This window comes from Rhodofomes roseus (genome assembly GCF_022264815.1).
Source record: "Rhodofomes roseus strain CIRM-BRFM 1785 chromosome Unknown C8Q71scaffold_3, whole genome shotgun sequence".
NCBI lineage: Eukaryota > Fungi > Basidiomycota > Agaricomycetes > Polyporales > Fomitopsidaceae > Rhodofomes > Rhodofomes roseus.
In genome coordinates, this window is record NW_025952959.1 from 456528 (window position 1) to 470519 (window position 13992).

Below are 13992 nucleotides of genomic sequence, written 5' to 3' on the forward strand. Positions count from 1 at the left end.
GGTACCAATTGGCCGGCGATCGACCGACCACGAAAGCACAGCGCCCAGCCGAGGCTACCGTAACATGCGCATCACTCTGTGGAGGCCAGGACACCGCTAGCTTTCGTACCGGCTACCTTTGGCGGGGCACCCAAGGACGTCAAGATTGGGTGCAGACGGTGCGATAGAGGTGCTTCAGCCCGTGGATGGTAGCCCAAGCCATGGTGCGATACCGCCAGGGCCGACCCCACCCTTCCCTCCACGAGCTTGCGACTCGCTTCTCCGGGAAACGAGAGTAGGCGGCGACGCATGGCAGAGGAATCGCCTAGCTGTTGACAGCGATTGACCATGCTGTAGTCTGTCAAGAGCACCCCGAGCCGGCCTCGCGAAGCGAGAGGACGTAGAACGCCTCTGGTACGTGGCGAGGGTCGCGGCCTGCGAGCTGCATGGGTGAGGTTGTAAAGCCGGGAGAGATGCAAGACGCACTCTAGATAGTGCATGTTTGGTGTTGTTGTTTAGGTAACAGAGAACAACAGGATGGTGATTCACTGTTCGGAACCTAGTTCATGAGTGACAGTGCGATGGGACCTCTCGGTCATCGAGCCCGCTCAGAGCGACAAATCCAGGTTGACCTGTACCCTGAGTGATGTAGCGTCCTTCGCCGCTGTATAGTTGCAAAGCCATTGATCATGTCCGAGTCCTTTTTTCTGCCTGTCGTCAAGGCCACGTTACAGATAGCACGCGAAGCATATAAGCTAGCCTGAGACAGGACTCGGAAAAGCTGAACTTCACAATGTAAGGGATGGTGCACCGCAGACCTAATAATCAATACTCTAATGAGTGGGTAGAACAAACGTTCGACACGCTCTCGAAAAGCGGAATATTTGCAAAAATTCCATGCAGCCCACGAGCAGTCGGGACAACTAGGTCCATGGCCCCACGTCCCAGTCGAGCCAGGACATGAGAAGCCAAGGAACCGCGATACGCTGAAGGGCAGCGGCCCAGAACTCCGTTGGCTAGCCTCCTCGCATACTCGCCGCCGTCTCTGCGTCCTTTGCCTCTGGGTTTAAGCTTGCATCCACAGGTTCCGGGTCTGTCTACACATAAAGTACACACGCCAGCGCAGGGGTTCGTGCCCACTGAGGAGCACCCCATGGGTGCACCGACGAGTGAATCGTTTTCAAACGACAACCATTGTAACCTGAGGAATCATTGTAACCTGAGGAATGCGGACCAGGCTCAGGGTCGCAGCGAGCGCCGTAAAAGTCAACGCTGCGGTATGTGAAAGAAACCAACGCAACGAGTGTGGATGACTGCCCTGTCCTCGCGGCGCAGTACATGCCGTCGCCCTCCGAGATAACTCGGGCGTCGCGACGACGCTGGGCCGGATTGTGGGTAGTGCGCTGCCTGGCCGTTTAGGGCCTGGCCACAGTACAGCCTGCGAAGAGGACTCGAAGACCCAGACCAGCCTCGTTGGGTGGGAGATCATCGAGGATCTCTTGTTCGGAGCGAGGGTCGCGTTCTGCGGGCTGCATGGGGGGAGTGAGAAGGAGACCTGTCCGCGCAACGTAAATACAATTCGGATAGTGTTTGGCTCTGTTGTGAGGGCTTATTACGTTGCGCGGTCACTTTAAGGGAGCTATGACCTTGCAGGACGGATATGCATTCGAGCACGACAACAACTTTGAAACGAATTTGGGAGTTCCGCGAGGTCGAGCAATAGAGGGAATGCAATGACTTTGAAGAACTAGCTCCCGCCCCTTGGCCTGTGCACTACACGCGATGTGCTCGAAACTTCCAATGATCATGCAGCAATACCTGAAGGCATAACTATGACATGAGGGTAGCATCACGAAGGTCCAAATGCTCTCGAAGAGCACAATAATCCCAAAAATTCATCAGCTGCAATCCAATGCAGCTCGCGAGCGGCCGGGAAGTATAGGAATCCGTAGACAGCCACGTCTCAGCGTGAGCCAAGATGTCGACACTACGAGCCGCGATATTGCCAAAGAGCAGAACCCCAGAACCTCGACGGTCGACCACCTCGTACATCCGCATCCATCCTCTCCCGTCATCCAACCGCAAGCAGTACTCTACTCCCAGAACCACCGACCTAGCGCACTTGCCCAACCAAGACCACTTGCGGCCGCGGAGTGACCCCGGCAAAACGAACGCACCGAGAGGGCGGTCATGGAGAGCGCCTACTACTCATGATGGCCGAGGGATATGGGTACCTCAAAGCGATGGGCGCAGCGGATGCGATAGAGATCAACACAGGGAGCAATAGGCGTCCACTCGGTCCCCAAGGTGCAGACATCGTCCAGTCAGACCCTCCCCTCCTCGAGCTGTCGCATCGCATCTTCGGGGCGCCACGAACGACGTTGGACCCGACCGCAATGCACCTGGCCAATTAAGGCCCGACTGCAGTACAGTCTGATACGAGGACTAGAATACCCAGGCCGGCCTCGCAGATGGAATGACATGACTGTCTCCTGTGCGGGGCGAGGATCGCGGTCTGCGAGCTGCATGTACGGGAGTACGAAAGTGAAGGAGCATGATCGCGCGCGCAATGAACACGTTCCCACAGATGTTTGTCGCTGTTGCTGGGGATTAACAGTGCACAACACGTACCGTTTGGCACATGACAAGCACACGTACTTGCGCACGGGATGCGCGAAGATCGCACCGTAGTACGTACCCGCTAATGGTACGTACACCGTCTTGGTGCCAAAATCGCGAGGTAAGCACGGAAGAGGCCAACGAAGTCTTTCCACGACTACATCGCCTTGTTGCGAAGCTAGTCCCTTTGGGTTCATGCATCGTTTGACCAAGAGGATCATCGCAGCGAGGCAACCGGTCGATGAGAGAGGACAACGTACAGGATCGTAGTATCGCCACCACCATGACCGCGGGCATAGCGGGACTGAGTAGACGGTTTGCACCACTGACACGAAGCCGTGAACACCTGCCAAGCCAAACAAACGTCAGCTTAAAAACCCAATAATATGCAGCCTTACCAGCGCTAGTATTGGGAACGTGACGGCGAACTGGGCATGTGAGATGTCATCCTCCAGCGCCATTGACCATTGACAGCGGGAACTTGAAGCGAAATACGAACACTGTCGGGCTTCGACCTATCTCCACAGTACGATCCAGCCTTGACGTAGCGGTCGGAAAGTGAGCTCAGGGCTGGCTTGATAGTCGCGACAAACGCGGAATACATAACGTCTCAGCAGACCAGCAAGGGAAGAGGACATTGGCGTAGGTACAAAATAGGATGTACAATTGCATGAACGCGAGCGCGCCAAATGCGCGTCTATCTGGACCAAACAACGCGAACGCGTCAACAAACCGGACGCGTCGCTGTTTATTGGACGCGTCAACTTGTACAAACAAGGTTATAACCGAGGCCACAGTCGTCGCCTCTCTCCTCCTTCACCGTTGTACCCCTCCTCCTGCTTGCTCCTCCTCCCGGGGGCTCTCTAGGCTGGCCTGACCTACCTCTTTCTCACTCCTTCCCTTGCACGGTCCTGACACGCGCCGGCCACGTCTTACGATGAGCCTTCCAACACCACCTAGTACCTCCCACAGGGAGAAGGAGACCTGGATATCGCGTCTTTCACCAAGTTCACGCGTCTCATGGTCGGAGGAGCACCAGTACCACACACTTCCAGCCAGCCCGTCCTCGACGCCACCAAGTATCAACGTCAAGTCAAGCGCGTCGCAGCTTGCACCAGGCAAGTCGATTTTGAAGAAGACGGAGGACGTGCTCCCTTTGATGGACGAGGAGGAGCAGAAAGAGTGCACTCCTGAGCCGGCGGATCCTCTGACCGACCTGCGCTATCTGGAGAATCCCGTCTCACTGATTCTCGATTCGAACGCGTCGCTGCGCGACCTCGCGGAGGCTTACTCTGTGCTTTCTTCGCGTTGCAAGTCTGCCCTGACCACGGATAGCGTGGTTGACTCGACGTGGCCGCTTTTCCAACCGCTTCGGAAACGTCGTGACGCGTTCCTTGATGCTGTCATTCGCGATTTAGGCCGCGTGCACATTGACCCCCTTGAAATACCATCAACCGAAGGCGAGCCATGCCCGGCGCAGGGGCGGGAAGTAGTCGTGGCATTGCCCTCCCCCAAGGAAAGCCCTCGAAAGAAGAGGGGTATGTCCGGAGAGCAAGCCAAATTCGCGCGTGATGTCTGCACTGTCTGCCACGCTGTCATACGTTTCCTCAACGTTGCCTTCACGTTTCCTGCGCTGTATCAGTTGTACTCTGGTACGTAATGCTATTTATCCGTACCAATCTGACAGGGTGTACTGATTTGCTGTCAGTCAAACAGCTGCGCTTTCTCTTGACCCACGTTCTCGCCATCCCGATGGCTCCTGAGCTCCCGACTCCCAATGCACGTAAAACCTGCGCGTTAGCCGTGTGGCTAATCCAGACGATGGAGCTTCCATCGGAAGTTATCGAACCTGCGGCACCGCGTATAGCGTACGCTATTCGTCGGGGTATCGAAGGCGAACTCGGGAGAGAGGGGAAGAAGGGAGCAGTGAATGACGGTCTCAAGGTCAGTATATGCGCCCTTTCCCCGTCCCTGCGACTGACCGCAACGCAGGCGATCTATGAACTGTCCACTGCTTTCCCGGAGATTTTTGTACCGGCATTCACGGATATCCTTCCATCCCTCCTGTCAAACCTCCTCGCACCGACCCTTGTTTTGCGCGCGCAGGCATGTCATGCGCTCGGAGGCTTTGCGTATGCGGTTGCGAACATCTCTGCATCTCCAGTCCATGCTCGTATAGCCAACATCGTCGCCAACTACCTGCGGCCTGTCGACTCACCACCTCCACCACCTGATGCGAATGGCAACGCTGCCCCTCCCATGACTCCAGGGAGTCCGAAAAGGGACTCCGCCATAGTGCGCACCCTCCGGACGCTGTTAGCTGCGACAGAACCTAGGCATGTCGCTCAAGGTCCCGTTTGGGCGTGGATGGTCCTCGGCTACTTCATCGTTCTGCTGGGCCCGATGGTGTACGAGGACGACGCGATCTGCCGCACCATCACTGCCCTATTCAGCTTAGGTCTGCGTCACGGAAAGAGCTCCGTTCGTAACCTAGGGTTCATGACCTGGCGCTGTATGGTCTGGGCGTACTTCTACGCGCCTTCGATCAAGGTGACCACCGATGGTGACGAAGACATGGAGGATGCTGACGAATCGGAACGCACCTCGACTGTTGCATCCCCTGGGGAGCGCATAAAGAGCGCCTGGAAAGTCATGGTCTCTATACTCGATGTCGGTGTAGGCTCGGCCGTCATTGCCTCGCTTCTGTCGCAGCCCTCCTCCGAGTTGAGCCTCCGCCGCGTTCTCGGCGTCCTGCGCGCCATGAGCAGGAAGGGTGGACATACGACGAAGGAAGCCCTTGACACCGCCATGGAGCTCCTTGGTGTCCCCGACTCGGCAGACGAGGCCATCGAGCCCCCGACCCTGCTCCCGCACGGCCTCTTCTGCGCAGAACCGGGGCTGCTCACCGCAGACTGGTCTTCACTGCCATCTGCCGCTCGGCCATTACTCGAGGAATGCCTGCGCACGCACAGCGTGCGGAAGTTGACGGAAGACGAGGTTGGGACGAACTGGGTGTTCAACGTCCTCTTGGTGGTCTTCAAGAATGGTCTCAGCGCACTGAAGCTCTCTTGGGGCGTCAATTGCCCGGTACGTTTCTTGTGCTCGTTGATGCCTCGGCTTGAATCCTGACCACGGTGCATATGAAAGAGTGAGCTTATTGCCCTGTGGGGCGCTCTAATTCGCTCGAAGAGCGACGGACTTGCCGGTATGTCTCTCTTCCGTCGCGTATGCAGTTTCTCACTCTGTTTTAGATGAGAATGACAGGGATGAGCTCACGTCATGGGCGGATGTCATGACTGGCCTCCTGATTGACCTTGTCGACGATCCCAAGCTCGACGTGGTCAAGAACGCTCACGGCGACCATGACAGCGGATTTGTGCCCACAAGCCCTGTCAAAGGAGTCCGAAAGCACCTGATGCCGACACTTGAACGCATGAATCTGGGGCTGAAGCTCTACCTTGCGCGCGAGCTCTGGCACGTCCATATGAGCATATTCTCAGGTGAAGCACTGGAAAAGTCCTCAGAGAAACTCTTGGGCTATCTTCTCTACAACGAGGAGTACCTCGTCGAAGAGCTGGACGAGGCGGACGGCGTGCGACTGCAGTGGGCTTCGCTCTGCGCAGAAACGCTGTTCGCGTGCGATGCTGCCCTGTTGGAGAAGTTCTGGTCGGGACGTCATCCCAAAGGCCCGCAATTTGGCTGGGCTTCTGAGGTGCGTCGACTGGTGTGGTCCGCGTTCGTCGAAAAATGGCGCGAGAACTCCGAAGTGGCCTGGGAGATGGGTGTCATCCTCCTCAGTGCACCGTTCATGTGAGTTGATTAGCGTCATGGCTGTGCGAGCTACATCTGACTGGATTGTAGGGACTTCGCTGCGTTCGACATGTGGAATTACGACGCAGAGGTTTGGAATGCTATCCTCCGCGAGACCATGGACAGGGCACTCGACTACGGCATTGACTCCGTCACCGTCGTCGACCAAGTCGCGTCGACGGTGTCCTCTCACCACTCGCCTACCATGTCCGCCTCTGCAACCCGCATCGCCGACCTGCTCCTCTCGAACCTGGACATCACCGATGCACGGGACGTCCCAAAGGATGTCCTCGACTTGGTCAACGACACGCTCATCACGACTTACCCTCCCGAGCCGCGCAACAAGGTCGTATCTCTTTGGCTTATCCGGACACTCACGAGGGTGATCGACGCGTGTCCGATCGAGCTTTCGATGAACATGTTCGAGCTTCTCCAGGAAGGTCTGGCACACTGGATCAGCGACGACTACCAAGTGTTCACTGCGGAAGAGTATGCCATGGATGTATGTACCGCATGGTTGATTGGCGAAATGCTCTCTAACGTCCCTTGCACAGATCCTCCCAGTATACCAGACAGTCTTGCTCGGCATCCAGTCACTGCCTCGCATTGTCGACGTGATCGAGGCGCTCGCGCCCATCGTCGAGGCCGGCTTCTGCGGCCGCCCCAACAAGCCCGAAGCTATCACCCAGGCCTTCGCAGACTTCTGGGAGGCATCCTACGCCCGCGTCAAGGAGCCTTCCGATGGGTGGCCCGAGCGGCTGCAAGCCTGCCTGCACGCCCTGCACGGGGACAAGCCTCCTCTGTCCGTCGGGGCCTTCGACATGGACGACCTCCCGCCCTCCTCCGACTTCCCCGACTCCAATGACGACCTCTTCGCGCCGGACACGAACGACGCGGAGAGCGAGGAAGAGGAAGACGAGGTCTCCGCGTCCATCCTCCTCGCCTCCCCCGGCTTCGGGCCTCCCATCCCCGCACTCATCCCCCTCCCTCCATCGCCGGTCGCCGGCCCGTCGCGCTTCACCACCCCGCCGTCCACGCCGAAGCTCTCCCCCGTCCGCCTCTTCGCGACCCCCACGCGCCCGCACAGGGCAGCCGGTCGCACTGAGGAGCCGTCGTCGCCCTCGTCCCCGCTGGCGTTCCCCGACTCCCCGCAGCGCGCGGTGCCGGAGCCCCCGCGCACGCCGATGACACCCAAGCGCGCGTCGCAGACGACCCCAAAGCGCACACCGCTGTCGTCCGCGCGCAGACGGAGTGCGCGCGAGAAGGAGAACGTCGAGCCGCTGCCTGTCATCGCGACTGTCGCGGAGCGCATCGCGATGAGCGCGTCTGCCGCAGCCAGTGGGCCGTCCGTCCTCGGCAAGCGGCCCTCGGGTGACGACGAAGACGATGTGCAGCCGCCGAAGAGAGCTAAGCTTGACTTGCCGGCTGCTCCTCTGCTGGATCCTGGCTTGCTGCTCAAGAAGTCTGAGGATGAGCCGTTGCGGACGAGTGTCTTCTTCCAGGACGTCCCGAGTACACCCAAGCGGCCGAAGACGCCCCATTCCAGTGCGCGCTCACCGGTGTTCGATTCGGACTCGGGCATCTCCCTGTCATCGTCGCCTGAGATCCCGGTGTACAGTGCGAGGAAGTCGACTGGAGTGACCGCGAAGCCCTCGAGCGTCGCCTTCGCTGGCTTGCCCAGCACCTCGAGGCGCATTGCGACCTTGCCCAAGACGCCATTCCCCGCCAGAGCGGCGGAGTCCGATGAGGATCCGTTCTCGTCTTCTCAGGCGTCGTCCTCTGTGATACCAGCGAGTGAGCCACGGACGCGCAAGCGGAAGGGCGTCTTCATGGAGGCGGTTGAGGTGCCGACGTACAAGGAGGTCCTCCGTCGCGAGGAGGCACAGCGGAGGCGTATCAGTCTCTATGCCAGTCTGCCGCGGCGCGCTGCGTCTTCCGTCGCTCGCCAGAGTGCGACGAGCAGCAAGCCAGCGGAGTCAGGTACGAGGAGGACACATTCGGCTGTGAAGGCGACCGAGGCGAATGTTGCAGAGTCTGAGAGGGACGAGCTCCCGGAGACACCGACAAAGAAGCGGAAGAGCCGCGGTGCGGTCATCAACGGGAACGCGGAGGCGGGGACAGCAGGGTCTTCTTCGTCCATGTCGTCCTCCCTCAGAGCCCTCAGAAAGGCTCCTGTCCTGGGTAGTGGTACGTGTTCCTCGCAGAATCTCTTACTGGCCGCTTGCTGATCTCACATCATCATAGACGACTCTATCTTGCATGCTACGCCCTCAAAGCTCCTGCCAAAGGAGCACTCGTCGTCCGACGACGACCCCCGGCTGGGGCAAGTCAACCCCGTCGGGCTCTCCTCGCCTGCCCTCCGGCGCGTCAAGGCGCAGGCGGTGGACCTGTCGGACCCGCCGAGCAGCGACGACTCCGTCATGTCGAACAGCCCCTCGCGGGACCTCGTGAAGCGGCGCATCGCGCGCCTGCCGGGGAGCGTAGACAGGAGGAAGACCTTAGACCCCTCCCCCCTCAAAACGCGCATGGTCGCGGTGATTGACTTGACGCGCGACGACGACTGATGTGCACCCCGGTGCAGTCGTACCTATATTCTTGGAATACACTGACTTGTGTTGTGTGTTTGTTAACCGTGGATTTGCGATTTGTTAGCTGTGATATCTCGTCTGTCTGTCTTCTCACTACTCTGTCCATACCTCCTCTGTCCATACCTCGCATTGTACTGTATCAGCATCTGCAAATACACATCCTCGAGCTCCCGAATGCGAAATGAAGCCGCCCGCGACATGCGTGCACTCAACGGGGACAGACGACACGGGTGGCGGGAGTCCCAGCCACCTTGCCGAATGTGGCAAGCGGATGACCAAAAGCGGCTACTACGATCGCTTACCGGGCGGCTGCGCGGGCTTCGTTCGCGACTCGGAGGAGCGCACAGCCGACGTGTTTCGGACCCTTCCGATGCTTCCAACAACAGGAACCCGAGCGTCCCCCGCGTCCGTTGCTGGGCTAGGCGGGATACACATGTGGCCCATTTGCCCTAGGAGCCGCGTGCGGTAGTCGACGTTGGTCGTACAGGTGAGCTTCGTATGCGTACACTAGGATGTGCTAACGCTGTCCATCTTCGAACAGACATGAGCGGTGCCTCTGCACGTCTTGAGGCCTGCCGAGGGGCGCAAGGAACGGCGGAGACGGAGGGCGGGGTGTCAGCGGTGTACTCTCATGTCACAGAAGCGCGGCGGCCCCACCGTTCAGCACGTCCCGCCTCGCCCAGCGTGATCGGGACATATGCTGGTCTGACCTCGCGTAGCGGCCTGACGACGGGGGACTCGACACCTGCCACCGCTACTTAACCTCCTGCGCGCACACCGCACCCCCATCGCGTCCGGCTGCCCCGCTGAACGTTGAATAGCTCTCTCCCTCCCGCCCCGCTCCTTTCGCGCTCTTTGCACGTCCCCTCCTTCGTCCGTCGACACCCGTCACGCCTATACCCGTGCAAGAACCCACCCCCACCCCTCAACGTACCTAATAACACGATGATGTTCGGAAAGCTCTTCGCCTTCGCCGCGTCCGCCGCGCTCGCGCTCGCCGCGCCCGCCTCGTTCATCCCCATCGCGGACGACATCATCCTGTGGTCCGCGGACATCCAGTCGCCGAACGTGTTCTCCGTCTGGCCCGTCGGCTCGACGCAGACCATCAAGTGGGACCCGAGCCAGGTGCCCCAGACCGCCGCGAACCACACCGGCATCGTCCTCCTGGGCTACTACGAGGACGACAGCGAGAACCTCGATACCCGTGCGTCGTCCCGCGTCCGCCGCGGGCTGCGCTAGCGCTGACGTTCGTTGTGCCTGCAGAGACCCCGCTCGTGGCGGGCTTCCAGATCGCGGACGGCCAGGTGGACATCACCGTGCCGAACGTGACGGAGAGGAACGACTACATCGTCGTGTGTACGTCCCGCCCGTCGCTTCTCTGACCCATGCGCGCCGCTCACGTCATCCTCCAGTGTTCGGCAACTCGGGCAACGCCTCGCCCACGTTCACCATCAAGCAGTAAAAAGTCCCTTCATCCCTTGCGAGCCCCGCGAGCCCGCACCTACTAGCTTGACCCACGCAGCGGACCCCTACACACCTTACGGACGGACTATCACCCCTACTAGCATTACCACACCCTACCGGACCCCCATCGCACATCAGAGACTCTGACGCACCTGTGATCACCCTCTGGACACTTTGCCCTCGTTTTGTCACGCACTCGCGCTGCACATGTTCACTAGCACCTTCGTATGCTACGTAGTCTAATCGTATCAATGATTGACCTGCTGTTCTCGAGGGAGCTCTTCGCTTTCGAAAGTCACGTTCGGGAAGCGGAAGGGTTTCCGCTTCGGTACCGGTGTGAATTGCGTGAGGTGCACGGACGAGATGGCGATACTTACAGGGAAGGACATTTGTGGCCGAGCCGTTGGACCCGGGATGAGGTTGTCTTGCGTGACTTGGTAGCTTCGACGCGCAATAATGCGGAAGCATCTCGTCAATCGTCCAGTGCCTGACGAGCTTCTCGTGATCGAGTATACAGCCCTGCGGACAGTGTTGCAGCCAAGAGATCCTTTCCTCACACTCTGAATCACGCATACGTCCATTCAACAGCAACAGCATCGCGAATATCCATTGTGCTTTTCGTACAAGCAACAGCAACGCCGCTCGGGCGTACACGTACACAACGGGCGGGACGTCGAAACGTCATCGGTACATCCAGCACTGAGAAGGCATAACAAAAGGTCGTTCTAATATACACTGGTATGTCGACTTGGTCATTCGTCCGTTCACGGCGCGGGGCGGGGTGTAGACCTCTAGCAGCACATCTCGCACGGGCAGCCTGCACAGGCAAGCCGCGTCAGCGAGCGAGCACGGAGGTAAGAGGGGGGAGACGCACAGATGATATCGGCGCAGCACTCGCAGCAGTCCTTGCAGCCCTCGAAGCAGATGAAGCACTCGAAGGCACCGATGAAGCAGTCCTTGCCCGCGCCGCCTCCGCGGAGGCGGCTCGCCTTGTGGTTCTGGCACTCCTGGCTCTGGTTCGCGCGCTGCGGGGGGTTCATCATGCCTGGGCGTCGCACAACATCGTCAGCGTCCGTCGTTCGAACACGACAGGGGCGAGCAACGTCGCGCGCCGAGAGCGGAGCGCGCGTGGGTGGGCTTGTCGTCGGAGACGTGCCAAGGCCAAGGCCGCCAAGCACCGTCGGCCCCGCCCTCACACACGATCAACAGAATTCGGGCGGACGCTGTTTACGTCCGCCGGGCTCGACAGCCGGGGGAGACCGGAGACTCACTCATCTGGACAGCCTGGGGCTGGGTGGCGGTGGTCATCGCGGGCTTGGGGGCTTCCATGGCTCTGGCGGGGGCGTGCGTGTGCGTGCGGACGGCGCGAGATGAGGTGATGGGGGTGCGTGGGTGGGCAGGGAATAGCGCGGGGGCAGGCTTATAGGGCGAGCGCGAGTCGCCCCATGCCGTGCGGGTGGGTGGCTTGTTTGGCGTTTACATCATCGCGCCTGCCTGCTCGCTTCTGACAAAAATAGACGCACCCCTCCACTGCAGCCCCTCCGCCCGCCGGGTGCCTGGCCGTGCCCGCACCACTACGCCTCCCACTCCGCTGCGTGTCGCTGGGGTGGAGAGTCCGCGGTCTGTGCGCCCTCCTGGCTCCTCCAGGCGTCCTCCTCGCTCTGCGTGCGAGACAACGCAGCCGCCTGCGCCTGGCAACGGGGTCCCTCTGACGTCGCCATCGCGCCCCCACTCTCTCACGGACGCGTATATCGAACGACTGCGTACACGCGGATTCAGCTCGGGGTGCTCTATGACCACTGCCATGACGCGCGTCTCTGATGCAGCAAAACGGCCCTCCTGCACGTTCACTGCCCTGCCGTCACTCTCGTGCGCCCGCTGTTCCGGTGGATGCACGCGCAGGTGCAGTGAGAACGGAACTGAACGAGCGGCGCCGCGCAGCCCAGGGTCTAAAAGGCTATTACTATTACTGTAGAATTTCGACATCAAGTTCAGTCACAGGTCACGGGCCTCTCTGAACTGGGCTTTCAGTTCAGAAGTCACAGGTCGCAGGGGGTCCTGAACTGAGGTTTCGCCGATGGTCACAGTGACGGTTTGTGAACATACGTAGGCCCCAGCGCGGACAGACCCTCTGGACTGAACTAGCCCTATGGTCACAGGTCCCAGCCGGTCCTGAACTGGGGCGCCTACCTAGTTCAGCGTCACAGGTCACACCCACTGAACATGATGTCGAAATTCTACAGTAGGTGACGGGATCGCGGCTTGCGTTACGCGCGAGGGAGCTGGCTTGCGGGGTCCCAAATACGGAACGACCACCCGAGCGTTGCCCGCAGCGCCGGGCGAGTGCTGCCATCTATCGCGCTGGACAGCCTGCGGGGAAACTCGAAGACATTGCCAGGTCGCCTGTACCGCTCGTACGACAAACATCCGAGCCTCGGCCTTCGTATTCACGGTGCACCTAGCTCAGTACCGTAAGTAGTTCTACAACCACCTACAGAGTTGCAGAAGTCCGGAGGTGCCCTGCGTTCCGATGTTGTACTGTGCGTCGTGTTGTAAACTAGGTGTAATCTTCGGAATGGAAGCGGTTTGCCGAGGACTGACAGGAGTCTGCCTTATCGAAGTCGCCCCGCACCTTCAGGGAGGATGACATCCACTCTAGATCTCAACAGCAGAGAACCAAGTGATCGAGCTGAGCGGGAGCCTTGGAAGACCGGGATGCGGATGAAGGAGAGAACTGTACGTCCCTTCACGCACACGGACAAGCTCGCAGTTCCTGGATTCCGTTCAGGGCACCTGCACAACCAAGCCAACTCGCATTCAATTGAGGTCACCGTGTTTCATTACCGCTGATATAGTTTGCGAAACACGTCACCGTGCATGATACGGGACTCACCTGGACCCCGATGAATGACAACCTTCTGTAGGTCAACTGTAGGTCGACCTCACCGCATACTCGGCGACCGCGCCGGGCCGCAGGATGTAATGATCTATGACACCCAGTACGAGCATGGCTGAACGCCGCGAAACCGCGTTGCATAGGGCCACGGAGATGTGGGTATCTGAGGACAAATGTCTCGAAGTTAGCCCTTGGCGCATTCAGCGGGGATAGAGAGACTCTCGGCCCAAGGCCGTGGCGATATGCTTCGGGGACAGCGCGCAGCAACGCGTCTGCTAGCATCCAAGTTGGCATCCAGTGGCGTCCAAAGACGATAAGGCACAACCTAGGCAAGCAACTGACCTACTTACTGCGACGGCGGCTCTCGTCCACGAGCCTGATACGTCACATCGAACAAGCCACCGCCTGCAATGCCATAGTTGTGATATGTCGGGCGTAGACAGATGATCTAGACGAGCGTTGGTCAACTCATTGAAAGGAGTCGTTCAGCTCACACGCCGCAGGTGTGTGTGCAATTCGTTGGTGGGCGCATCTCGATGAATTGTATGCAGAACTCTGCATGGCCACTGCTTGTCAGCGTCCCGATCATCCGCAGTGTGTCTGAGTAGAGCGTACCAAATTGACGAACCGCCTTGG

The 13992-nt window shown here is 59.4% G+C and overlaps 4 protein-coding genes across 4 annotated transcripts; 2 read left to right on the forward strand and 2 right to left on the reverse strand.

Moving 5' to 3' along the window:
• Window positions 1-2158: 2158 nt before the first annotated feature.
• On the reverse strand, window positions 2159-3237 carry C8Q71DRAFT_737193 (uncharacterized protein). Its single transcript, XM_047922585.1, has 3 exons — window positions 3098-3237; window positions 2638-3026; window positions 2159-2576 (listed from the first exon to the last, which is right to left on the reverse strand). Exons 2-3 carry the CDS (start codon window positions 2893-2895, stop codon window positions 2304-2306), a joined length of 531 nt encoding a protein of 176 aa, XP_047782780.1. The 5' UTR covers window positions 2896-3026; window positions 3098-3237; the 3' UTR covers window positions 2159-2303.
• A 182-nt stretch (window positions 3238-3419) lies between these two features.
• C8Q71DRAFT_820365 (uncharacterized protein) lies at window positions 3420-9168 on the forward strand. Its single transcript, XM_047926172.1, has 8 exons — window positions 3420-4250; window positions 4307-4542; window positions 4591-5685; window positions 5746-5803; window positions 5850-6408; window positions 6460-6910; window positions 6963-8595; window positions 8653-9168. Exons 1-8 carry the CDS (start codon window positions 3536-3538, stop codon window positions 8970-8972), a joined length of 5067 nt encoding a protein of 1688 aa, XP_047782781.1. The 5' UTR covers window positions 3420-3535; the 3' UTR covers window positions 8973-9168.
• A 682-nt stretch (window positions 9169-9850) lies between these two features.
• Window positions 9851-10573, forward strand: C8Q71DRAFT_331765 (uncharacterized protein). The gene is made up of 3 exons (XM_047917885.1): window positions 9851-10200; window positions 10260-10352; window positions 10409-10573. Exons 1-3 carry the CDS (start codon window positions 9942-9944, stop codon window positions 10456-10458), a joined length of 402 nt encoding a protein of 133 aa, XP_047782782.1. The 5' UTR covers window positions 9851-9941; the 3' UTR covers window positions 10459-10573.
• A 467-nt stretch (window positions 10574-11040) lies between these two features.
• On the reverse strand, window positions 11041-11505 carry C8Q71DRAFT_737197 (uncharacterized protein; the record flags this gene model as incomplete). Its single annotated transcript, XM_047922586.1, has 1 exon — window positions 11041-11505. A coding segment is annotated over one exon (254 nt), but the record flags the coding sequence as incomplete, so codon positions are not given.
• Window positions 11506-13992: the final 2487 nt, after the last annotated feature.

Coding starts and splice junctions, on each gene's coding strand:
- C8Q71DRAFT_737193 (XM_047922585.1), bottom strand. CDS start 2,895: ATGCCCGCGGTCATGGTGGTGGCGATACTACGATCCTGTACGTTGTCC. Junction 2,577..2,637: donor TTCGCGCATCCCGTGCGCAA/GTACGTGTGCTT, acceptor CCCCAGCAACAG/CGACAAACATCTGTGGGAAC.
- C8Q71DRAFT_820365 (XM_047926172.1), top strand. CDS start 3,536: ATGAGCCTTCCAACACCACCTAGTACCTCCCACAGGGAGAAGGAGACC. Junction 4,543..4,590: donor CAGTGAATGACGGTCTCAAG/GTCAGTATATGC, acceptor ACCGCAACGCAG/GCGATCTATGAACTGTCCAC. Junction 6,409..6,459: donor CTCCTCAGTGCACCGTTCAT/GTGAGTTGATTA, acceptor ACTGGATTGTAG/GGACTTCGCTGCGTTCGACA.
- C8Q71DRAFT_331765 (XM_047917885.1), top strand. CDS start 9,942: ATGATGTTCGGAAAGCTCTTCGCCTTCGCCGCGTCCGCCGCGCTCGCG. Junction 10,201..10,259: donor CAGCGAGAACCTCGATACCC/GTGCGTCGTCCC, acceptor TTGTGCCTGCAG/AGACCCCGCTCGTGGCGGGC. Junction 10,353..10,408: donor GAACGACTACATCGTCGTGT/GTACGTCCCGCC, acceptor GTCATCCTCCAG/TGTTCGGCAACTCGGGCAAC.